Here is a 25,901-nt window from a genome sequence, read left to right on the forward strand (position 1 = left end):
GCCTCGCGAATAGTAATTGTTCTAGACAACCCTAGACATGACCCCAGTGCATACCATATGGTCCTTCTGGAGGACGTGCAATATTATCAATCACTATATACCCAGGAAGATGTCATATGTGAATGCATACTTTCTTGGAAACTTTTTTTTTTTTGAACGAGGCCTCTTCATAGGAAACCTGTTCAACCCATGACAGTATTCATTCGAAATACTCTACTCCCTCCGTTCTCAAAAGTGTGTACATGTAGGTTTTTTAAGGCATATTAAAAGAAATTGTAAGAAAATTGTCATTCACCATCTCTCACGTTTTCAATTTTTTTACCTCCAACAAGCTAAGTGCATGTAGAAAATAAGAAACCATATGTTAAATACTATCGGTATTGATTCTCGTATGAATGAGAGAAAAATATTTTTTACTACTTACAGTGTATTAGAAAAGGAGAAGTATATTTTTTATGGACAAATTTTAAACCTAAACATGCACTTATCTAAAAATGGAGGGAGTAGGTACGAATCTAGAAACCTATCACTTGTATCGTGTAGCTTGTGTGCACGCACGTACTCCAACCAGCAAATCCACTACTCATAGCCCGCAGGGTCTCGATCGGCCACCTGTCTCAACCGTATATATGCACCATGACAGACATGCAAATCGACCCACGAATGCAAATCGTGCCCCTCGTTAGTCGTTTCTTCCTGTGTGGGTGGGTGGGCTCTGTTCTCTGACCGGTGCCCGTTCCCTCCCGGCCCTTTGCGCCATTACGCGGGGGCCCGAGCTCGATCGCTTGAATATGCCTCTTCCATCCGTCCGTCCGCGCCTGCTCGCCGGTCACCGACGTCGACACGGAGCGGCCGGGGCAACGACATTTTGCTGCCGCTAAGCTCTAGCGTCAGCGCAATCATTGACAGTAGCCGTCGCGTGCGTGTTAATGAGTCAACTGTCAGCTGCGCATTGCTCCTCTCCTCCTGACCAGGCGACCAGCTTGTGCGCGTGTATATATACTACGTACGAGCTCTGGTGGTACGCCATTGTCCACCGGTTTGTTCTGTAGTATACGTTTACGTCCCTCTCCCCGCTGCAAACTCCGGCGCACTGCACGCGCGCAGCAGAGCAAGATGCTGTGGGCGGCCGCCACAGCCGCCGCCGGTGTGGCGCGCTCTCTCGTCGCCGCCGCTGTCGGGGCAGGTCGGTGCGGGCGGCCACACATTTTCTTTCACTACGTACACGCACATCTTAGATCTTACTTAATTATTCAATATATGGCCTTTACGCCGTGATATATATACGCAATGTGTGCGCTGCGCAGCTGGTACGGTGATCGGCGCCGCGGTCGGCCTCCTCACGGGCTTCGTCAACGACAACGGCCTGCTCCGGGCCGCGCTGATCGGAGCGGTCACCGGCGCGCTCGTCTCCGTCGACCTCGCCGACGCCCTCCTCAGGATATGGACCAGCTGCGACGATTGCTCCATGGACACGCGTATCAAACGCACGGTACGTGACACTTGGATGTTGCCAACGAAATTCGACATTTCGTCGCTGGCGAAGCTTGGGCAACTAACCAAGTTTTGCTCCCAGCGGCTGGTGCTCCGGACCTTCGCGGCGAGCCGCCACCTGCGCGGCTGCGTGTTCCCGACCATCAGCGGCGCGCTGGACGCCCAGATGGACGCGCTGCGGCACCAGTCGGCGCACCACTACTTCGGAAGCGGCCGAGGCGAGCGCGACGACCTTTTTGAGCCGAGCTCCGCGGTGATGGCCGCGCGGAGAGCCGTCGTCGAGAGCCTCCCGGCGACGACGCTCACCAAGGAAACCGCGGCTGCGGGGCACCAGACCACCTGCCCCATCTGCCTCCATGTCAGCACGCACACTTGCCTAATCTCTTCCATCTCCCATTCGATCGATACAATCTGCAACTGCTAATTGACTGACGCGAGAGGTAATGCATGTGTTCTTGTTATTTCGATCAGGAGTTCCAGGCGGGTGAGAGCGCCAGGAGGCTGCCTGCCTGCGGCCACGTGTTCCACCTGGCGTGCATCGACAGTTGGCTCCTGTGGAAGCCCCAGTGCCCGATGTGCCGCCATGCCGTCTACTAGCTAGCTACCGGCGACGGTGCCCTCGTCGCCGGCGAGGACTATCTCGAAGATTGTTAGCCAGGAATTCTCAATCGGCATCACGAACGCAGAGGACCGAGTAGTTCTCTCCCGTGACGACAGACATTTTCCGATCGAGCAATGTGTTGTTTTTGTTGTATTTGAAATGGGTGTGGGATTATTCGTGACTGCATATTTGCAATACAGGCGTGGAGATCAGTTGGATCTTTGATTGAGTAATTTTTAAAAATATATATATATATATATATATAAGGAAAGTTAACAATTTCTCATCGAAACATTGAGAAAATTGATCTGCAGTGAAAAACAAACATAAGCACAAGCACACGCACAACTGACAAAAGAATTTACGTGAAAATCCCCTCAACGCGAGGAGGAAAAACGGATCTAGATACATACTTTTCTCTAAAACATCTAGAGATTACAATACACTTCAGTGCGTTGGCCCCTGGCAACAACAACCATAAGAGCTACGGAATTCATATCACAGTTTTCATCCCCTTTGGTAATAAGCAAAGTTGTCTTAAACAAGCACACACATGAATTCCCAACATAGTGAGAAAAAATCAGTCCAATCACACACCGTTTGCCAACTCAAATTATTTATCTCCCAAAACTGCTCTCACTAGTATAAAATAGGTTTTCACACACGGTTGAAATGACATACCTATTGGTATAATTTATCAATCTGCATGGGATGAATTTGTTGCACCTGCGTTAAAAATAAAAAATTACTTACACCTTGGGAATATTGTGTGATGTCAGTTTGTGTCGACTATTTGCAGTGCGCGCGGATCAAGCCCTACAGCATAGATGGTCATGTGAAAATGCGCTGATGGACCTAGGTACTCATGATCCCGGTATATACTGTAGCGCGGCAAAAATCGTATATCCCAACCTCTAAAAATTCGTATAAAAATTTTCGCATGTAAAGGACACATGTACATATGTATTGTAAGTGCCAATTTTCGAACCAAAATTCAAAATGCGTAGCTTAGGAAAAAAATGCAAGTTTACAATGAACACTCTGAAGAAATGTAAATTTTTGAAAGGCATGTAACTTAGTGCACGGACATCAAGTAACTTAAAATAAACTGTAAGTATAATCGAATTTGAAACTGTTTCAATCAGGTTCAGCAGTACCCATTTTCTGAAAATGCGCGTTAATGGTCCTGGCGTTGAACTGCTCTGATCATGCCCCGGCGCTGGATCTCCTGGACCGTGCAGGTTTCTTTACCCTGTCTCATTCGCCATCAGAATCCTTGGACTGTATAATTTGTTTGTCAATTTGTTGCGTGCTGATGATGTAAATATCGAGGTTGGAACAATATAAACTTGTTCGGCAATGGAGTTAATTAGTAAGCCAATGCACTGAAGTTTTTAGAACCATTAGGTCATTATGCCTCTACATCCCTCTGATTTGCTCAATTGTCATTGCCCTACTGCTCGCTCGCCATTCCAAGTGCAGCGCGCAACCGGTGGCACTCTACGAACAGAGCCCCCAGTTCGAAATTAATAGCTCTTCATTTCCCAGAAATAAGCTTATAATGCGAGATGTATATGAAAACTGCTGGGCGTCCCCGAGAGATCTGATTTCCCAGCCCCGGATCGCCAGCCGTCGGATCGGTCATCTTGGACGGCCAGATCTGCTTTTACTGAATGTAGCAAAAAAACACCTCCCGGCAGCAAAAAAAAAAAACCCGCTTTTGCTACATTGTAGCAAAAAACGATTCAGTCATGAAATCAAATAAAAAGGCTGAGCTCGCCGGAGACCTCGTCGGAGAACTCGTAGCAAAAATGTTATGCTATTGTAGCAGAAAAATGCTAATGTAGCAAAATCCAATATCATCGGAAAATATTGGCACAGATCTCGCCGGAGACCTCGTAGCAAAAAAATGATATTATAGCAAAAATGAAATATCGTTGGAGACAACAATGAGACCTCACCGGAGACTTCGCCGGAGTAATTGGAGCAAAACCGCATAAAAATTGTAGCAAAAAAATATTCCTACAGTATATAAACATGATGGAAACCTCATCAGAGAACACCGCCCAAGGTTACACCAACTCCGTCCACCTAACGTAGCAACACCTCAGACCGCCAGTAGCAGCGTCGAACACATAGGTAGCAAATCCAGCCCTCCACCAGTAGCAACGCCAGATGCCAAAGATAGCAACGCCGAAATCCGCCGGTAGCAAGGCCATGTGCCGGTGGTAGCACACTTCCTCGCCGGTGGTAGAAACGTCTGACGCCCCCAGGAAGCACGGTTTGAGGACGACCGGAAGCCTTCCGTCGGCTCCTCCACGTTCTCCTCTAGCCATGGCGCCGCCCATCCTCGGCCTCGACCTCTGGGTACTCACAGAAGCGGTGCCCCCATCTCGCGAGTATAGCATGTGGGCTGTGGTCGGCGGAGGCGGAGCTCGGAGTGGTTGAGGACGACCGACGACGCAGTGGCTGCACGACAGGAGGTTGGTGCAGCAGCGGAGCTCGTCGTGGGCCGGGGCAGACAAGGCGCATCGGTTGGAGCAGGGGGAGGTCGTTGGAAGGCGGCGCCCAACGGAGGTCGAGGAAGGAGGACTACGTGCTTGGTGAGCCGGAGAAGTAGGCTGAGAGCGACGAGCGCCCTGCTAGAGCCTGGGGGCGCCGCAGAAGACTGCGACGGGCGGGCCTAGATGGATTCGCGCTGAGGAGGAGGCAGTCGTCGATGCAGCGGCGGCGCGGAAAGAGCTATGCAGCGGCAGGCCGGCAGCAGTGAAGGGGATACAACGGCGGCGCTGGCTTTTTCCGTGGAGGTCCTTCCACACGGTGGAGGATAAGAGCAATTCCAATAGTATAGCCAACTGTTGGCTATAACAAGATGTTATATGATTTGTAGTCATCATATAGCTAACATGTACAATAGTTGGCTATAAGAACGTAGTACTTTACTAATATATGGCCCACCTTTCACTCTCACAAGGTGCCTAGGAGCACGTGCAAGAGCTGGCTATTGCATAGTAGCACACCTCCCTTCTCTCTCCTCTTCTCTCTCCTCCAACTCATCTAAAATATATTATTTAATATCTTATAGTCAGCTGACTGGACTCTATTGTACTTGCTCTAAGGATGGGGAGGGGAAACATGGTGGGACCCGCGTCATAGATAATTTTGTGGCAGCCTCAGCCCGCATGATTGATGGCATCGGACGGACGTGCGTCCGGAGGTTGGAAGCACCTAATCCCGGGGCATTAGATCATTTTCCGATGTATATTGACACAAGTGGCCAGATACACAAACAGAGACACCATAAGGGCAATTTCTCTTTCAGAAGTTCACATACATAAGCTCGATGCAGAACCATACTCCTACAGGACTTGTTACAACTTTCAAGTACAGACATAACACATTAATAAAGAGCCTATCAGGACTAGCATCGCTGCACTAGCTTCAAGACAGGTTTATTTTCATGCTCGGAAACTTGCCGCTGCAACTCTTGCTTGATTTCGTCACTGTAGGAACCCTTCAGCCACACTTGGTTGAGATTGGATAGATGCTCTAGTCCAGAAATTTGCAAGGATGCCCCACCACAGAAGTGAATCTTCAGTACCTCTACGTTCATAAATACGCATATTAAAAAAGTTACCTGTAAATTGGAGGTGCAATCGATCTCTAGGACCCGTAATGCTAAAAAGGGATAGCTTTCTAGCATGGTAAGATGGAGTTCACCGTCTTGGATCGGCTTGATACAAAGCCGACGCAAGCACATGTAACTTCGAAATCCACTAATCAAGTCGGCCATGTCCTCTTGCGACAGTATACTGAACTCAACATCTAACTTCTTGAGATTATCAAGCTGCTCGATCCAAATCGGCAGTTTGTTTAAATGTCCGTATAACTTGAGGCTCTTTAGGGTCTTGGGTGGCTGGGAAACCATGTCACCGAAACAAGCAAATAACCCATGCTTATCCTTATCGAGTTGCACTGTCAAGGACTCCAAATGACCGTGGCCGGAGATGAAATAACACAAATCCTGGATGTTTTGCGTGTTTATGCCAGATATGCCAAGCTTGCGCAGTTGTGTAAGGTTTTTAAGATCCTTAAGAATTGCTTTTCCATTAGGAATATTGACATTGACAACACCAATAGTATGTAAGGAAGTCAAGCCCCCAACCCCTACAGGAACCTCAACACCATCATTATCAAGTCGGCGCCTGTGCATCTTGGATAACCAGCTAGACACCAAACTACGTGGACGGGAGCTCCATGACAAGGGTTTTGATGTCTGAACCTCCTCTGCCGCTTCCGGTTGTGTTGTGACCATGTCATCACTGCCCTCTTGTGGTGTTGATGTCCGGTCTACATTTCTTCTTGGTATACTTGCAACAGATTCATCAGCTTCATCCGATGATATGATGGTGCCGGCACGAATGTATTGCAACTTCTGTAGCTTCATGATAAACAAAGGTAGCATGACTATTGAGGTGTATCTGACATCCAAAGTTTGCAGCTGTCTCAAGCCACCAAATGATTCTGGTAGATAGCTTATCTCTTTGCATCCTCTAAGAGATAGGAACTTAAGACGAGGTAGTGCCTTCGCGATCTGCTCAAGGTCACGGTCTAGTATGCCTGATGTGTCCGCCATATCTAGCACCCGAAGTAGACTCATGTTGGAAGAAAGAAAGAATGGCACCCACTTCCCAAACACGGTCAAGGACCGTAGACGTGATAAGTCCATGCTCATAAAGACCGTGATGTCCCTGTCCCAACACCTCCTTATGGTGAGATGTTGCCCTGCATGTTGCGAGTTAAGGCTGCAATTTCCCTCCAGTGCAAAGACAAGGTTATCTTCCATTGGCCGTGAAATGATGTATTCATGAAAGAAACCGTTGACTTGGTATATGTATTTCATTGCCTTCCTACTTTGTTGGATTATGCTCAAGTTGATGAGTTCCGAGAATAACCTCTTCCCATTCTCCTCCGCGGTACCACTATATGTGTCCCTGCAATAACCTTCAGCAATCCACCGCCTCAACAAATGACTCCTTCTTATGTTCTGGTTCGGACGGAAGATTGACAGATAGAAGATACATGGCTTGAGGGAATCTGAGCAACCATCAAAGTAGGACTGCATCCAAGAAAACAAATGCCTTAAATTTTGACACCCTTGATCGGTCTGCAACTTGCCCATAAAGTCATCATTTATATCCTTCAAAAACATGTGCCATTCGTAACCACCATTTGCAAATTTTTCGGCAAAGAGTTGGCATATAGTAGCAATAACTTTCGGAATCCCGCCACATCTGCGTATAGTAACTTCAGAAAGCTCCAACTCACCGGGAGTCAATTCCTTTCCATCCAACGTTATCTAAAATTTAGGAACAAATTAGCTTCTAAATTTTGTAAAATGTAAATATTGCAAACAGTAATTACCATAAGTAATTCAGTCTCAGTATCAAATATAAAATACCATCTGTAAAAAAAACCAGATTTGCATATCAAACAAGAAATAAATCTGAAACTGGACTCCGAACAATGAATACAAAATTTCAAATATGAGATTTGTTTTCCATGCCTGGCATAGCCAAACCTAGTTTTCCCTTATTTTGATTCTTCTTGAAACTCAAAATTACCATGCTGAGTTGTATCCAATTCAAGGTTCTTTTCAATATGGTTTTTCTCTTATTCTTCTTTGGAGAAGAGTTGACCTGTTGATCGATAAGCCATCCCAGCCAAACTAGATTTGTCTGGCGAGATCCATATGGCGACTCGTCAACCATTTTAGCTCCAGTACTAGTTCAGTCACATCTTGTCGCTCTTACTTGGCTAATGATATCTGTGTCAGTGTGTGTATGTAGGTATGTTGGGTCTTTTTTGGGAATAGGACGTTGTACCTCGGCCGCTGCATCCTGATGCACACAACCAATGAATCTGTTGATAATGTTGTAAATAATCATTACATTGATGACTTGGCAGGACTTTTCATATTTTGTACCTCCGCCGTATAAAAGGCGACCTCTCACCGTTCTCGACGCACTCTCCATCGATGTGCCGTCAAACACCTTGCGCACTTCCAGATCCGATATGTCGAGTAGCCGCCGCAACGTCCTCGCCATTAACGGCTTTGGCTGTGGCAGCTTCACTGTCTCTTAGTGATATAAGCATGAAGCCCAAGGTGAAGCCTAATTTCAGGACTCCACCTAGCTAGTTATCTTATTTATCATATGTTATATCTATGGTCATATGTGGGCCAATTAGGGATTTTATTGAGTTGAGTTAGTTTAGTTTGGGCCTGTCAAAACTAAGGTAGAGAGGCCCACTAGGGGCTGGCCGGCCACCCCCTCGTATAAGGGTGGGCACGGTTAGGGTTTAGGGCTAGAACTAGTTTGAGTTAAGAAGAGACGCTATCGCGTGTTTGCTTGGTGAAGCATCCGTCCGGGGACGGCGTCGCCGTCTATCTATTATAGTTGCTGCGGAGGTTCTTGTGTTCATCAAGGATTGTCGTGCTTTGGTATTGAGGCGTGGTGATCTCCATCACGTTGCTTGCTGGATTTATCCCCTACTTCAGGTTGCGTTCCGCGCGTAATTGGAGGTATCTATCTACCCGGGTTCTCTATGTGAAAGATCGGGCAACACCCTAGGAGGATCTGCTGGGATCCCCTTATCATATGGTATCAGATTTCTGGGTTGCTCACGGCGAGGTTTTGTTGATCGATCTCATCGGATCGGTTTGCATCGGAGGAGATTGGCTCAAGGTTGAAGAAGGTTGAGGTGGAGGAAGTTTGGTGTTGTTGGAGCGCAGATTTTCCACCATCTAGGGCAGTTTTTGCTGCCAGAATCGCGAATTTCAAGGTTTGGAATCGGGAAGAAGATGCAGTTTCGGACAACATCCGATCCTAGGCCCGGTCAACCGGCCCTACGACCGGCCCACCCGGCCCTAGGCCCGGCCAGACCGGCCCTACCACCGGCCCCAGGCCCGGCCAGACCGGCCCTACCACCGGCCGGGCCGGCCCAAACTGGCCCGCACGTTGGTGCCAACCGGGGCGATGTACTGTATGTCCCGCACTCCAGCCTGGCGCACAGCCCGGCCAGACCGGCCCCTAGGCCGGACCAACCGGCGTCCAGGCCAGCCCGACCAGCTCAGCCGGCTCCCTGGCCGGTCCAACCGGCTCCCTGGCCGGACGAACCGGTTCCCAGGCCGGCGCAACCAGCTCCCAGACCGGCGGTTCAGCAGTCTCTCGCGACGGATTTGTTTCCAGGCGATGTTTTGGGCATGCGGTGTTCTCTTCGGTAGCGCTTTTCCTAAGCTAAGAATGTGGTGCCTAAGAAGGAAATAGCCTTGATTCCTATCTATGACCAAGACTATGAAGAGTAAAAAGATTCAGATAAGCTGACATAATAAATAGATATGTTCGCTTCGGATCTGTCTATAGTGTGATGTGGCGCTCTTCTCCAATCGACTACCTCAGTAAGGTAGGCTAAGTTTCCCCACCGTCTTGTCTGAAAGTAGCCTTTACCTCCCCTCTTTCTTTCCCTATACACAGTGTAGAAACGGTTAGGAAGAGCCCAGCTTTCGATCCCTGTTTGCTCGACCCGATCCTTTTCCAAAGATATCCAGTGTTGTTTTCAATGATTATCTTGACATCCGGAAGGGAGTACAGTGTCACGCATCCAAACTTTATTGGTATTTACACCATTACGCGACAATTGAGGAGTATGAAGATTGGGAGAAGAACAAGGAACTGGGTTTCAATCGATGTCGCATATACAATGGGAAGTTCAGTGGGTATGATACGTATGTCCTTGCTCACCGGCGTGTTGACGAGGAATTAGACCATTGGTGGTGTGATACGGTTGATAGAGGAGAATTTGCTTGTACTTGGGAGGACTTCAAAACTTTTCTTCGTGATGGTTTCGTGTTACCGTATATGGAGACAAGTGAGCAGCCGCCCAGAGTTGTGCATGCAATAGAGGAAGTTGGCAAGTGCATAGTTCCTATTCAGGAGGTTGGTCCAGTACCGACAGTCACTACGGACGAGGTGATATCTTCAGAGGAGAAGGAACCTGGCTCTGATACCATGAGCAGTACTGTGACTATGGAGGAAGATGTACCATTGAGCGGGCTGAATATGCAACTCAAGAAGGTACAAGATGATGCTTGCAAGACAGTTGACAAAGGTCAGCGGTGGAGTTTGACTCAGTGCATTATAAAGGGCAAGGCTTGCAAGTTGATGATTGATGGTGGTAGCTATACTAATGGCATAGCAAGGCGATGGTGGCAGCATTGGGGTTGTCTAAACGTCTTGAGTAGTTGAATAGCTATGGTATGTTGAAGATTACTCAAAAGGCGCGTGTGTCATTTACAGTTGATGATTATGTTGATGAGATAGAGTGTGATGTGTTGCCATTGGAGGTGTGTGGATTGCTACTTGGGCTTCCATGGCAGTATGATCGCAATGTAACACATGCTGGGAGAGCAAATACATATTCTTTTATGCATGATGGCAAACAGCGGACTTTACAGCCTATGGGTGATGATCATATCAAGTCCGATGTGGAGTTGGTGGTACGTAAGGAGAAGTTACACAAGCCTAAAGTGCAGCATGAGGTGCATGATGTTCCGAGCGTCGATGTTGGTGATGTTTCAGCCATGCATGTAGATGACAAGCCAATTCTTGTTGGTGACAAGCCGGATGAAGCTAGTCTTATTGTTGATGCGGATGTTGCAGCCTGTGCTACAGTTCCAGTTTGTGTTGATGCCAGTATACAGACTGATGGTGTTTCGGTGCATATGGCGCAGATGCGCATGGGAGGAGTGGGAGGCGAGCGCGTCAGTGGAGACAGTGGGCTGCGACACTACCGTGCTAGAAGTACTGCAGTCCCGTTTTCCGCGACACCGCGGATGCATAGAGGCAATGATGGTCGTGTTCGACAGCTTTGTGGCCCAGGCATTACTCGTTTTTAAGGTGGCACAAAGAAAGTTCATATTCAGCAACACAAGGTTCCATCAAAACCTCGCAAGAAGAAGGTATTGGCGCCGAAGTTCAAGCTCATGTGGAGAAGAAAAGAGGCGCCAAGTGCTGTATCAAGTCAAGCAAGCCACGAGGGAGGATGTGGTGTGGAAGGCAGGCAAGACTTGAAGACGGCGCGGACGTGTGATGTTCATATCACGTCACCTTTTCCAGAAGACCCTCACGCGTTGGGGACAACGCTTCTTGAAGGGGGAGGATGATACGGGCATGAAGGCCAAGGTGAAGCCCAATTTCAGGACTCCACCTAGCTAGTTATCTTATTTATCGTATTTTATGTCTATGGTCATGTGTGCGCCAATTAGAGATTTTATTGAGTTGAGTCAGTTTGGTTTGGGCCAGTCCAAACAAAGGTAGAGAGGCCCACTAGGGGCTGGCTGGCCACCCCTCATATAAGGGTGGGCACGGTTAGGGTTTAGGGTTAGAACTAGTTTGAGTTAAGAAGAGACGCTATCGCGTGTGTGCTTGGTGAAGCATCCCTCTGGGGACGGCGCCGCCGTTTATCTATTATAGTTGCTGCGGAGGTTCTTGTGTTCATCAAGGATTGTCGTGCTTTGGTCTTGAGGCATGGTGATCTCCATCACGTTGCTTGCTGGATTTATCCCCTACTCCAGGTTGCGTTCCGCGCATAATTGGAGATATCTATCTACCCGGATTCTCGCTGTGAAAGATCGGGCAACATCCTAGGAGGATCTGCTGAGATCCCCTTATCACTCAGGCGTGGGAGTTGTACAGGGTGTGCTATCCGGTGCTATCGAACATGCGCCTACCTATTAGCGGTTGGTAGAAGATGTCCGTCAACAACGTTGGCATCCCTCCGGGACCTATACCTAGGAGAGAGCGCTGGTATGACCAGATCTGGTCCCAACGTCGTCGCCTTCAGCCTGCTGATCCCACCTAGGCGGCCACCGACAACGACGAGGGGTAGATTGACTTCTTCTTGATGTGCTAGAACGAAGGGCTGCACCGGCTCGATGGCCTCATCGGGCCGCAGACGCGGTAGAACAAGGCCACCCTTTTTTGGAGCGTGCCGGGCCACACTCTCCCCTCCGTCATCCACATAATCTGTCGCGGAGCGCCTATAATGGAGATGTCACTGTCCCCGCCACCATCTCCACCGCATCCATCGCGCTTGCTTCTGAGGGGGGCGAGTTTGTCGTCCTCCTCCCACTTGTCTTCTTTAGGGCCGTTGCGCTCTGCTCTATCATCCTACCGCATAACCCCCTACATCGTGCCCAAGCGCGAGGTGAAGGAAGAGTACACGACGCATGCGCTGAGGTATAGCCACAACATCACGATCCGCAAACCAACTCGGTAGGCGATGTCCAGTGTCAGCAGCGCCATTCGAAGCCAGAAGCCAGAGGTAAAGGCGGAGGATGAGGAGGTTGATGCCGCCGCGAAGATGGCAGCGGTCCTCCGCAATCAGCCCCTCAATGCCAGCAACGATGATCCCCAAGACATGTCGGGTTTCAACGCCGCCTGGATGGAGTCACTCAACAACCACAGAGTATGGCGACTCATGGACCTCACGCGCGACGATGGCTCCATGCCCTTCCGGAATCCGCCAGGCCACTCTACGACCACACGCGCGACGATGGCGAAGCAGGTCCTAGCGACGCGGTGAAGGACTAACCCACCTACGAACCCTCCGACCCGCGCGGCAAGCAGAACAACGTCTACAAAGACGACTACAACTTCTTACAGTACTAGAACCCCACTCGGCAGGTTATAACCAAATCTATTTCATTAAAATGCTAGCTGAAAGTGAGAGTAGAGGAAACATAGTGGAGCGGGATCTTCACGTGTATCCGGCTGGTGCACAAAAATCAATAACACTATAGCCCACTTGCAGCCTACAAAAAGTGCTACAGCTGGCTGCAAGCATTAAAGACAAATACAAGTGATGCAAGCACGACATTACAAGCAATAAAATATTTAAGTATTCCTAAAGCTAAGCTAATAGCTAGCTTATTGTACATATAGAAAGCTTTTGGTGACATGGCATAATACTATAGCCAGCAGGCTACGTTATTGTTCTTGCTCTAACTTCTCAAAAAGATATACAATAATTATGATCCCAGAATTGATCGTACAAATTTTGGTCTAAAAAATTTTCTACCTAAATTTTCAAACGGTCTTTTCAGTCTTGGTCAATGTGTTATAGTGAAGAAATATAAATGATGATTGCTAAACGTATTCTGTTGTCAACGTTCCAAGATATACATAATAATCTCAAAAGGAGGAGTGTTTTTTCAAAAATTCACCCGCTATCTGCATTCTGCTAAGCCGATTCAATCCGCTATTTTAAATCTTGTGTATGATTGAATTATAGACTAATTTTCTTGATTTCGTGAAGTATAATGATGCAATGGTTGTGAGCAGAGCACACAAACCTTTTTGAAGAGACTAAGCGCCGCGTGAGCTTCAAGACATTTGACATTGACCACTTGCTGTTCCTTATTATCTACACAATGTTTAGCGACGGTTTCTTCATTTGTAATAACAATGATACATGCATTAGTAGAATCAGGTAGGAAGGCGGCTTTTATCAAGTCCCAATCTTCTTTGGTCCGTAATCCATCGATAACAACGAGACTTCTGTTCTCGCACATAATTCTACGACACTCTTGACACGGATCTTGCCCTTCCATTATACCAATTGCTGCTTTTTCCTTAGCTTGAGGATCATCTGAATGAAAATCCAGGAGCAAATGACAAGACAAGTCTGTCAAATTAAGTGGATGACGCACGTCTACCCAGCTGCACATTGTAAATTCCGTCCGAGAGTCACTGAAACTGTTTCTGATTCCTGTGTCACTCTTGAAATATTGATCCAGTCCAAGCATCCAGTGGCAGTACAGACTTCTGACTACAGCTGATTTCCCAACACCAGCAATTCCCCACAATGAGGTCACACTGCTAGAAGCAGAGGAAACTGAACTGTCGTGAAGGTCAGATGCTGATCGATTCTGATGCCCAAGAAGTCTAAATGTGTTGATCAAGTCGCGTGCCTCTGCACTTCTGTTGGAGAATACACGAGATGCACAACCCTGCAGCGCATAACTGTTAAATTAGCACAAACCACGCCCAGGCTCTGGTCTAGTATGCGTATAAAAACTTGTAATACAGCTCCAACCACAACAAATTCATAAACATGGACATAGGATTCATAAATGTTCACGCTACACATAGACAAAATTGATGCATACAATACTTCGTTTCCTTCTAGGGTCAATTGATAATTCTTTTGGGAGTTAATTCCATATATTAATATATACCACTAGGAACTTACCCGTATGCTCAACACCACAGAAATTTCGGATTCCAAATGTGCGACCGAAAATTTGCACTGAATATATATTTGCCACTAATCAGAGTTGACCGTTACTTGACCATTAATTTGCCTTTTGTGCTTATTCATTTTGCCATTATAATGCAGTGATTTCCGTTCCCATTCCTGTCTAGATTCTTGGCATGAAATTTTAGTGACAGTAACACCAAGTTCAGAATCAATTTTAGCGCACACAAAAAATCAGCATGTAGTACGTACCAGGACTAATCACAATTCATTGTATGATATAATAGTATGCATATGATATCATTGTATGATACTATGTTTACAATGCATGCTACCATATAGTGGTATCATGTTCTTCTTATATTTACTGATTTGTAGAATCTTAATACTAAACTATCTACAAGATCTAATTGATATTTAATTTTCAATTTTTACGTGCTATGATACGGTATCTATCTATGGTACCCCTTACTCTCTCACTATTAATTATAGTGTTATACCAGCATTTTACATGCTTAAAATACATGATACTCTCCATTATAGGAAGTCTAAATTCAGAAACAATTTAGCTACAAGCTGCTAGAAGATGAAGGGAGGGAGCCGCCCGCCGGCAGCGGGGTAGGAGCCGTCATGAGCTATCGTGATGAAGATGGGCGTGAGGAGCAAAAACAGTCGCACCTAGACAGGAAAGCGGGATACACACCGCCGCTCGGTGCCTGCCATCGGCGTTAGGGCAGGACTAGCAATGAGCTATGGCACCTAGAGAGAGGAGAAAAGCCCCTTGAGCTGGACTGGAAAGAGGAATGGCACCGTCACGTCTGCTAGGAGAGGTTGTTGTTGCCGTTGCGCCGCTGATGGCCACGGCTGCCGGTAGCGGTGCGTAGGAGTGGGAGCAGACATGCAAAAGCTGCCGCTTCTAGATAGGAGAAATGGATGTGCACCGCCATGTGGAAAACAACAACGTGCAAAATAAGAAGGGTAGAAAATCAAGAGTAAATGCATTCAAGTTCTCGAACTTATTATCGTGGTCTTCCTTAAGTCCTTAGTCACCGTATATTTAGTAATACTCGATTTGTGGTACTCGAATACGGTTCAGTGGCCTGTCAATGGTCACACCTCATGATAGAGCGTTGTACTATTTTGCCTACTTGACCTACATGTGGCCATCTCATGTTGTGCTTTTTGCCAAAAAGAAAACCCTAAAACCTACATTTCTTCCACACGACTCTCTCAGATCCATGTCCACCCTAAATCCCACCTACCCTTCATCTCTAAATTTCCGAACTCCGTCAACTACTGCCAAGCCCTCCTTCCCTACCAGTGGGGGTTCACCAGGACATCCTCGTACAAACTCCAACACCGCACACAGACACCCATGGGATCCCCTCCAAAGGAGCGCGCAGCGGCCTCTCCTCCATCACCGGCCACGGCAACCCCAACATTCCTTCCACTCATGTTGGCGCAGCGGAAGTTAAACAATCCCCTCCTCCCTCGGGCTCCGGCGAGGGAAATAAGGGCCGCAACATGATTGTGGTTTTAATTTGAATAAGTGATCATGAAGCATATGTGTGATCTCAAATACCAGGATTAGAAAGTTTACACTAAAATTAGATAATAAATTTGGATACTTCATTTGCACGACGAAATTGTAGGTTCCTAAATATATACATGAGTAAAGGAAATTAATCCATAGATTAATGCACAATTGAGGATTAGCTCATTATAGATTATTAACACACCTTTATTAGGGGACCAAGGGCCACATCATCTTCTAGACAGTTGACCATGAAAGCTCGATCTCCGTCATCTACACAGTGAGTGGAAACACTTGCAACATTTGTAATGACAACAACATGGCAGGTCATTGGATAAGGTAATAAGGTAGCCTTTATCAAATCCCAATCATTGGTGCACCGTAGACCATCAATAAAAACAGTGCATTTGTATTCACGCAGAAACTTAGAACACTCTTGAATTGGGTCTTGGCCTTCCATCATATCAACTGCTACAGCTTTCTTGGCTCGAAGATCATTTGAATGAAAATCCAATAACAAATGCAATGAGAAGTCTTTCAAATTGAAAGGATGGGGGGCATCAACCCAACTAAACATTGAAATTCTCTCTGTTGCGTAAGATGGTCTCTCGTGATATCCGGTCTCCCAAGAAGCATCAGATACAAGCATCCTGTGATAGTACGTGATTCTAGCAAGAGTTGATTTTCCAGCACCAGCAGGCCCGCACAACGAGCTCACACCAGGAAGGCTTAAACATGTCCCAATGTCATTCACTTGTTCCTGATACAAGTGTCTAAATTTTGTGAACCAATCACGTGTCTCTCCCAATCTAATTGATAAAAGGCGACCCTTGTGAAGATCTTCCTGCCCTCCAATTCCATAGTTATGGCAACCCTACATGTATACATAATAATTAAGATGATCAAATGGTTCAGTCGATCTCTATAATTATGATTGTGCCCATCAATGAGATATAATAAGATAGATGACAGAAAGAATTGAGTTCAATTCAGGTTGAGGTGTGTATGCATGCATACCTTCATCAAGGGGCCAAGCATAGCGCTGGTTTCCAAATCTTCAAAGTTGATAACTCCAACTTCGTCTTCTACACAATGTGTGGCAACACTTGACTCATTTGTAATGATAAGAATACATCCTTTAATAGGCTTGGACAAGAAGGCAACTTTTATCAAGTCCCAGTCATGTGTGGACTGCAGATCATTAATAACAACGAGACAATCTTCTGCTTGTAGAAACCGGCAACACTCCTGGGTTAGGCTTGGCTCTCCCATTGCACCAACCACCGCAATTTCTTTGGCTTGGAGATCTTTTGAACGAAAACTCACAAGTAAGCGTCGAGAGAACACCTCCAAACTGAAAGGAACAGGAACGTCAACCCAACTGTGTTGTTGAAATTCTACTCCATCAAATTCTTTACACTTATACACTATGCTGGTGTACACTTTATTGATGAGTGCTGATTTACCATCACTTAGCCCCCACACCGACATCACACCTCGACAACTTATTTGCCAAATGAGATCGTGCATACCAGTGCGATGCCCTACCTGCAAATAAGGATAAATGTTAAATTGGAGGGTTATGACTTTAAGCTTCAATTCCCCATTATCCAACTTTGCGCCAACTTTAGGCTCCACTTGCAAATTTCCATGTATGAAAACCACATTAAGCATTGGTTTGGTCAAGGTTTGGGAGATTTGGGTATGGTTTTTCTTGGGTCATCAAGGTTGTTAGTATAGTTAAGATCGAATTAAGAAATGAAAACTTTCATGGTTGTATGAAATGGTTCTCCCTATTACTTCAATCTTTTTATTCTTTTTCCAGAAAGTTCTTTAATATGCCCCAAATTTTCACACAACACCATCAGATGATAGAAAGACATCCAAATAACTTGGATATGCATACACAGTTTCAAGTAATTGAAAATTACAACAATCTATCAATATAAGACATATCAGTATACTCCCTCCGAAAAAAACATTATACCGTGCAATTAAAAGAACAACTTTGACCAATAATATATATCAAAGTATATGGATTGAGGTTGTAAAACTCATAACATTGTATTTTTCTTGTTAAATACTTTTATTCCATATGTACTTATACCAATTAGACAAACATACTATAAATGAACTCGTAGTCAAAGTTGTGTGTTATTGACTAGAAAAATTCAACCGCGTATTATATTCTGGGATGGAGGAGTAATGGGAACAAACCACTTGAATCCGAACATGATGTGTTGTTATTTTGTTGACAGTAAGTTTGTTTTGCCAATTTAGGCGAAGCCAACTAATAAGTCATAAACAAACCTATTTGTCTTAAAGTTTAATGATATATTTAATCTTATTTACTAAGTTGTATTTATTATCTAGACTAAACAACCAATAACCGCGATGAGTCGGAAATTTTCTTTTCTTTACTTAATATTGAATGAACCATCACTAGAAGATAAAAATAGCAGAAAATTAGGAGCCCATTCTGGATCAAGACAAAGAAGCTTGAGAAAGAGGCCATGCGAGGCAGAGATTATGGGTCTCTCACCCTCTTGTATGCCCTAGGCCTAGGGCGTGCCTAGGGGCCGTGTGGGACAACACCTTGACCACCACCGCGACCTTTTGATTGGGATAATCCTCTAACCCTAACACAACCTCTTATTTATATGGGATTTTTGGCCGCATGATAGAAGAAACATAAGGCTAGAGGCGAAAACAGAAAAACACAAGTCCTCGCATGAAATGATTGTTGGGGGAACCACAACCAAAATCACCATTGGAGGCATATTCACCACTCTCATCGACATCTTTTCCCTCTCCACCATGAATAGGAAGTAGCTCACCCACGAACTATGGGTTTATAGTACTACCTTGTATCATATCTCTCCATATAATAGTTTCTCATGTTCTCTCCCCCCCCCCCCCCCGCGTCGCCCTCCTTGCGGCGACAAGGGGGAACCCTAGCCGCCTCTAGCCCCTCCACCCTCTCGCCCGCTTCGCCGCCGGAGGGGGGCCGGCAAAGTCGCGCGCGCCCCCGGGGAAGGTGGCGGCGGGGCATTCTCTCCCCCTCCCGCGTCCCCTGGCGAGAAGGAGCTCGCCCGGGCACGGCGATGAGCGGCGGACGCGGTGGGCCGGCCGCTGGGCACCGGCGGGGCTGCGGGCGGCTGTGGTGGTGCGCGGCCGGGTCGAGGTCGGGGGCGGAGGTGGTGCGGCGGGGAGCGGCGGGGCTTGGCGGCGCGCGCACGGGCCCAGATGGGCTCCTGCGGGCCTGCTCGGGCTTGCTCCGGGTCGATGGCTCGGCCTGGTCGGCCGGTGCGGCGGCCTGGCTCGGCGCCCCCACGGCGCCCCCATCTGCACCCCCGGTGGTCCGAAGCAGCGCGGCGGCGGGCGGAGCTCCGGCTCCTCCCAGATGTGGCGGCATCGACGGCGGCTCACAGCTGCTGTCCGGCGAGGGTGGGCGGGGTGGCGGCCCCTCTCCCCTGCTTCTTCCTCTGCGGGTGGTGATCGGCCGGTTGCTGTCGGTTGCTCGTCGCGGCGGCGTCGGCTCCTGCCGGCGGTGAGGTTGGTGGTCCTACGTGGTGTGGCGTCGTCGCCGCGTGGGAGGTGCTTGTGCCAGTGGTTCGCAGGCCGGCGGCGTTGTGGGTCTCCCTCATCTCCGTTCGGCAACGTGGGAGTGCGGAGGTTCGGCCGCTCCGAGCGAAAGCCGATGGCGCGGCAGCTGCGGATGTCGCTATCCTCTTGGGGGCCTTCATGGAGCCTTCGACCTCCTCCGCTCCCGGAGCATAGTTCTTCGGGTGAAAGCCTAGGCCATGGCAGGGCCGGACGACGGCGTCGATCCACGTCGCTTCCCTCTTGGGGGCGTCGTCTTGAAGACTTTGTTCCCCATCGTGCTTTCCTGAGGCTAGACTTGTACGGCATCGCGGCGGGTGGCCGGTGATGTGTGAGGTCCGTGTGGTGGCTTGTGTGGCAACGATGGCGGTGGTGAGCGATGGTCTGGTAGCGTCAAGACCTTGGCTTCGGCGAGCGTCCGAGCTTCTTCGTCTTGTGTTTCGCTTGCGGTGGAGTCGGAGCTGCTATGGTTTGTCGAGCTTCTTCATTTGAGCGGCGTACGATGACTGCAGGGTGGCCCTCCGGCGATGATCTTCCTCGGCGCATGTCTTGCGCTTATCCTCTCCGAGCTCGTCATCGAGTCGGAGCTGCTCGTTGCTTCACGAGGAGTCGCTTGTTTGGCGGTGGCCGGCTTGAGCTTCACGGTGCCGCTTCGGCGAGGTCTTGGTGGTTGGTTCTTCGGTGAAGTCGGAGTCGCTGAAGAGTAATGACGATGACGTTGAAGGTCAACCGCGACGACTTCTCGCTTCGGAGGCCTGTGTATCTTGTGTGGGTTGCCAGGGTGGCTCTGTGCCCCCACGGCGGTTGTGCTCCATGACGGTCGTCGGGGCACTTGTTTCGGTTTTCGGCCGGTTTCCCGCTAATAAACTGGCCAAATTCTGTACTTCTTTATTAATGAAAATGGCAAGTCTTTTGCCTCGTTTCAAAAAACAAAATCTCTCCATATGCTCCAATATCTATCGATCATATGAGGTTTCTTACATGGTTATGATAACCTTCATATATCTTTGATGTTGGATTCTTGTTTATGAGATGAATTATCAAATGCATTTCCTTGTTACGTTTCACTGTGTGTTATTTATTGATGCATATTGATTACTCCATTATTCATGCTAGACCTGGTCAGTTTAGTCGATAGATCAAGAGTGGGTGTGGTGTGCATTAGCTAGAGTGAACTGATGGCTGGAATTAGCCATATGAAAAAAAAGGTTAGAAGCACTTATGCATGTAGGTACTATCGATCATAAGTGTCGTTTTGGTAATTAGTGAAAAACCCTATGGACTAATGATTCCATTGGTTATATATGAAGGGATGTTCCATAGTCAATGCATTAAGACCATTTGATGGATTCAAGGATGAATGCCATGAAGATAGATATGCATTGAGTTTTGATATGTATGTATGACAATTCCACTGTCGGGCTCTATTTGTCGCAACCCGGAGCCGGCTGCCCGTAGGCCAGCCACCACCGATGTCGCGTCGAGGCTCGGCCCCTTCGCCTCACCCACCTCAGATCCCACGCGGCATGGGGTTGGCACCGCCGCCCACGACGGGTTTGGTCTACGCGTGGGATCTCTGGACGGAGTTGGAGGATGCAGGGCCGGTCTTTGTGGAAGCTGCAGCCGGAGATGGATCGCCGGCACCACCAGCCGCAACCAACACATTTGGAAAAAAAGGTGATTTTTCCTCTTTTTCTTCATGTGAAATTGGAGTAGAAGAACTTGTGACTTACTTGATTTTTGTTATAAATGAAGTACTCCCTCCGTCCCACCAAAAATGTCAAACATTTGTCTAAATTTGGATGCATCTAGACACTAAATAGTAGCTAGATACATCCGAATTTTGACAAATCTTTGACACTTTTGGTGGGACAGAGGGAGTACAAGAAATTCTACATGGACCGAGGACAAAGACAACAAGTTGTATTTCGCATGGCACCATCAAACTCAGATGATGCATTATACGAAAAGAGAGGTGTTCATCCACCATTACAACTTTTTTGGGAGAAAATTCATAAGAATTTCAATGAGAAGACAAAAGGAGAGGGTAGATCGCTTTCATCGATCTTAAATAGATGGCACATTCTTGTTATGCCTTCTAGTGCATAACTCGAACACTTCAGTTTGTGTCAGTTTGTATTGGTTTGTATCGGGTTAGAGAAGTATGTACTCCCTATGTATCGTTTCTAACGGGTTGTGTCGGTATGTATTAGGTGTATCGGGCTATATCGGTATGTATTGACTACTAATCTATGATAATATATCTGATTGTATGGACCTATTGTATTGCAAATAAGGAAAAAAACAGTTTTACTCCTCTAAATATAGGGGTTCGGTTAGAAACCGCAAAGCTTTAGAGGAGTGTTTTTACTCATGTAAGTTTTACTCCATTTACTTAGTTTTGGGGATCCGTTAGAGATGCCCTTAGGTCTACAGCCAACTACCAATGGTCAATTAAGTATGAGATCATCCATTATTTGGTTATTCTTATTGAGAACCTGCCTTTACGACATCAGTAGTGGAGATATTAAACGTTGACCAACGGGGGAATGATCCCTCCCTTGGCTATACGTTATTAGGTAGGATGAGACTCTCCCAGCGGATGGACGCTAGTTTAAAGTTCGCCTCTCCCTGCGAAATTACCGCGAGATGGGGATTCGAACCCGGGTGGGCTGGCTGCGCACTCGCTTGCCTTGCCACTGAGCTGGAACTCAGTTCTCTCAGTAGTGGAGATATTGTTTATTCCATCTATGATGCCTAGTATCTCGGCTGTTCTAAAATACTTGACACTTCAAAAATAATTGTATCAAATTTCTCTATCTTTGACATATCTTATATGATCAGTATTTCCTGTTTAGAAAGCAAGTGATTTGTTAGATGAAAATAGTGATGTCAGATTTATCATAAAACATTGTTACATATTTTTGTAGAAACCAATGGTCAAATCACAAGTTTTAGTGCATGAAAAAACAAAAGCTTCAAGTATTTTGGAATGGAATATAGTTTGGAATTAGAAGATGTTGTGGGGTCAGTTACCTTCTTGGAAAAGGCACAAAGAGATTGATCATCTGAGAATCTCCTTAGCTCTGAAACTTGGTATGTCCCCCCTATGCATAATAGTGCATTCCTTAATTGCTTTGTGGACACGATGATTCGGCTGCCGTTCTCATTCTCCGGCAGGCACACTCGGATGGCATCCCAGTCCGCCACACTGAAAAAATCTTCTAGAATGATGAGATACTTGTGCGCCTTCACTTGCTGCATTAGCTCGGCCTTCGTGAGATGGTCCACATCTATGTTTTCTTGGTGAGAGCTCAGGTAGAACTGAGTCAGCAAGCTCTTGAGGAACTCGTCAGGTTTAAAAGGATGCGTCAACTGTACCCATGCACGTCTTTTGAATGCTCGGCGGATTTCTGGGTCACCATACAAAATGCTGAAAATGGAAGTTGCCCCAAGATCAGCCGTCGTACTTGCCCACACGGAGATCATCTGGAGGTCACTGCCTTCACTCATGATCAGCTTCTCCAGGTTGGTCATGCCGCATCTCTTCCCAGAAGCCTCCCAGACCTCAGTTAGCATGTGGAATGCTGATGAGTTGGCCGTGACCAGGGCAGCCTGCTCGGCTGGCGTGGTGGTCTTCGGGAGGGAACCGGAATCGCTGATGAGGTTGTAGCGTGTGTTCCTCTGGCTTGCATCCTCGACCCTCGCCTTTAGCTGCTTTAACTCGGCAACCGCCCTGTCCAATTCCCGAGTCCGAAGTGGTGCCATGCAGGACGGCACCAGGCGCCACAACCAGACCAAGGCTGAGTTGTTATCCAGGTGGACAACAAACTCAACGCAGTCTTCGACGTCGAAGGCGAGGTCTCGGAGCTGCCTCACCCAGGTTCTCACCACTTCGTTGTTGGCACGCTCCTTGCTGGCCACCTTTAGAAAGGATTGCATCATCTGGAATTCGGCTGTGATGTACCGCAGGTCTTGCTTTGCCGTCACCCTCAGCTTGTTCTCTTCATCAATCGCCAACTGGACCCTGCTCAGCGTTCCCTCCACTGCCGTCTTGGTCAACCCAAGCGCAAAGTCCGCCATTGTTCAAAGGTCTCTAGAATTTGTTTCCTTCTTGTGTACTGGTGTGGGTAGAAGGCAGCAGCTGATCCACTAATCTGCAGATGGTTTATAAAGAGGGACAGACGAATGAAGAAAACCATATCAGGAGAAGTTGGTAGAAGGCAGGTGATCTGCTAATCCGTAGATCATTTTGTTAATAGATTTACGGCTGAGATTAGGATATATGATTAGGAATTTTTTGCACTCCCAAGTATCTCCCCTCAGTGTACCTCTATATATATCCCCGCGAGAATCAAATCAATACACAACGAATATTAGGGTTCTATAATTTTCTACACATTTACCTGTGCATCTGCCATTTTTTCGAAAATGAGAAACCTCTACTTCAGTTCTTCAACACAGAGTTGATAATCGGCCATGTGGTACCATCAAGGCGCACATGGGCCCTGAGATGTGTTATGCGAATAAAATTGATGATGTATTAAGGTTCATAACATTTGCTATTTGGTATGCCTAATCAATTAATTAGCACGATGACCACTGAATAATTCGGATTAGAGAATAAATACAAACACTGCAATCCATCACCAAAACAAGAACAGAGCCATTTATGTTTGTTCGGGCTACAGTTACATTGAATGCAGCAACAGCAGTTTAGGAAATCTGGTAGCAAACCTGCACGCTTAATTCTCAAAAGGCTGCTGAAGAAACGATACACGCGATATATTGAAATATATAGGTAGAAATCCCTTAAGGAACAACTAGGAAAGTGAAGCACAGAGTGGACGATGAACCACAAAATTATGGAAGGCGGAGAGTGCGAAATTACCTTCAACCATATGGATGGATGGGTGGATTTTGCTCTAGCCAGTACTTCAGCTTGTGGAAGCCCCAGAGAACGAAGCTTCGCTTATGTAGATGAAATGGACATACAGTGGAAGTTGTTTAACGGGACCCTTCATAAAACTTTAAACTATGACGAATCCACTTAGTCCTGTCTTTGCAAGCCAGCTAGTCAGGTGATGCTGCTAGCTAGTAGTAATATGATCCAAACTATTGTAGCGATTGTTAAATTAGGAATGATCAGTTCATGCACGCATCCACCGATGTATAACCACTTGCCGTTGTTAGGTCATGGAACAAAGAAGACAAGGCTGGCCAGCAGCTAGTGATGCCCAAATTATTGTTAAAGGTACACCTATCCCTATAGAATGCATGCACTTGCAACCATGTACTGCCAGCAAGATATACAGTTTCCGCATAAAGTTAGAAGTTGGTGGCTAACTTGAAATATAACGTAGGAACTTGAGCTAACAACTCTTGGCAACAAAGAGAAGAGACCCAAAGGATGCGACAAGAGGCACCAATTCCCATGCCTAACCAATTAGGTTTCTTATTAATTACAGGTAACCCTGCTGTGAACAGTGATGTGGAATAATTACTTTATCGCCAATCAATCAGTCGCCAAGAGTGGTGGTTGAAGGATTGCTTTATGAAGTCACAGACATGTTCTTATCTAAAAAAACTCAGACATGCATGAGTGAGCAACGCATTAGTGAGCAGCATGCGAATTTGAAAGCGTCAATCAGGTTGTGACTAAGCAGCATAAACCTAAACTGATTGCACTGCACAAGAACAGCTAGACATGGATTCACAGGGAAAAAAATGCCAAGTTTGAATTACTGCAGGTTGTGCTTCACCATATCAAGCTCACAGTGGGATTGCCAAACTTCACAACGCAAAATAGATGTATCATACACACAAATTTAAGCTATCGGTTTGAACCCCTGACGTCAATTCTCTTTGGTGAGCTCTCAGATCCCAGCCGGAACTTTTTAGCCAAAAGTGTCAAGTACACAAACCTTGGGACTGGGTGCCATACAGTGTTGGGAGATAGGTTGATCAGGGTTTGGAGGTTCATCGCAAATATCCTACATCACAAATAATAGGGTCACAGAGTCCACTTGTCGCATCAATAAATTGGAGAAGAGTAGAAGTCCAGAATACCTTGATATCATCTGGCGCTCTCCCCTTTGTATCATTTCCACGATCTGCCAAGTGTCATGTCCAATATGACGGTTTAGAGAACTTCAGGTTCAGTGTCCAAACTGTACTCAGTATATTTTTCTCGTACTTAGCACACTAAATTAGCAAAATACAGAATACCCCAGACTGAACTAAATGCTCCTGTTAGCCAAGAAAACTACTGATTCCTACTTTTCAACCTTCGTTTCAGCAGTGCTGAAAAGGAAAACTTGAACCATCCACACATTCTGTGCTTATTTTGGC

At 46.8% G+C, this 25,901-nt stretch overlaps 2 protein-coding genes across 2 annotated transcripts; one reads left to right on the top strand and one right to left on the bottom strand.

The window, feature by feature from the left end:
- The first annotated feature begins 1,116 nt into the window (after positions 1 to 1,116).
- On the top strand, positions 1,117 to 2,196 carry LOC124652162 (NEP1-interacting protein 2-like). The gene is made up of 4 exons (XM_047191184.1): positions 1,117 to 1,186; positions 1,308 to 1,492; positions 1,577 to 1,852; positions 1,966 to 2,196. The coding sequence occupies exons 1-4, from the start codon at positions 1,117 to 1,119 to the stop codon at positions 2,089 to 2,091; spliced, it is 657 nt and encodes a 218-aa protein (XP_047047140.1). The 3' UTR covers positions 2,092 to 2,196.
- A 3,244-nt stretch (positions 2,197 to 5,440) lies between these two features.
- Positions 5,441 to 25,901, bottom strand: LOC124655505. The gene is made up of 8 exons (XM_047194384.1): positions 25,620 to 25,901; positions 25,475 to 25,543; positions 24,442 to 24,521; positions 22,587 to 23,707; positions 16,965 to 17,495; positions 16,153 to 16,821; positions 13,509 to 14,165; positions 5,441 to 7,454 (listed from the first exon to the last, which is right to left on the bottom strand). Exons 4-8 carry the CDS (start codon positions 23,631 to 23,633, stop codon positions 5,517 to 5,519), a joined length of 4,842 nt encoding a protein of 1,613 aa, XP_047050340.1. The 5' UTR covers positions 23,634 to 23,707; positions 24,442 to 24,521; positions 25,475 to 25,543; positions 25,620 to 25,901; the 3' UTR covers positions 5,441 to 5,516.

Source organism: Lolium rigidum, chromosome 5 (assembly GCF_022539505.1).
Source record: "Lolium rigidum isolate FL_2022 chromosome 5, APGP_CSIRO_Lrig_0.1, whole genome shotgun sequence".
Classification (NCBI taxonomy): domain Eukaryota; kingdom Viridiplantae; phylum Streptophyta; class Magnoliopsida; order Poales; family Poaceae; genus Lolium; species Lolium rigidum.

Coding starts and splice junctions, on each gene's coding strand:
- LOC124652162 (XM_047191184.1), top strand. CDS start 1,117: ATGCTGTGGGCGGCCGCCACAGCCGCCGCCGGTGTGGCGCGCTCTCTC. Junction 1,493..1,576: donor ACACGCGTATCAAACGCACG/GTACGTGACACT, acceptor TTTTGCTCCCAG/CGGCTGGTGCTCCGGACCTT. Junction 1,853..1,965: donor CCTGCCCCATCTGCCTCCAT/GTCAGCACGCAC, acceptor TATTTCGATCAG/GAGTTCCAGGCGGGTGAGAG.
- LOC124655505 (XM_047194384.1), bottom strand. CDS start 23,633: ATGGCGGACTTTGCGCTTGGGTTGACCAAGACGGCAGTGGAGGGAACG. Junction 16,822..16,964: donor TGCTTGGCCCCTTGATGAAG/GTATGCATGCAT, acceptor GTATACATGTAG/GGTTGCCATAACTATGGAAT. Junction 14,166..16,152: donor CCCTTGGTCCCCTAATAAAG/GTGTGTTAATAA, acceptor TATGCGCTGCAG/GGTTGTGCATCTCGTGTATT.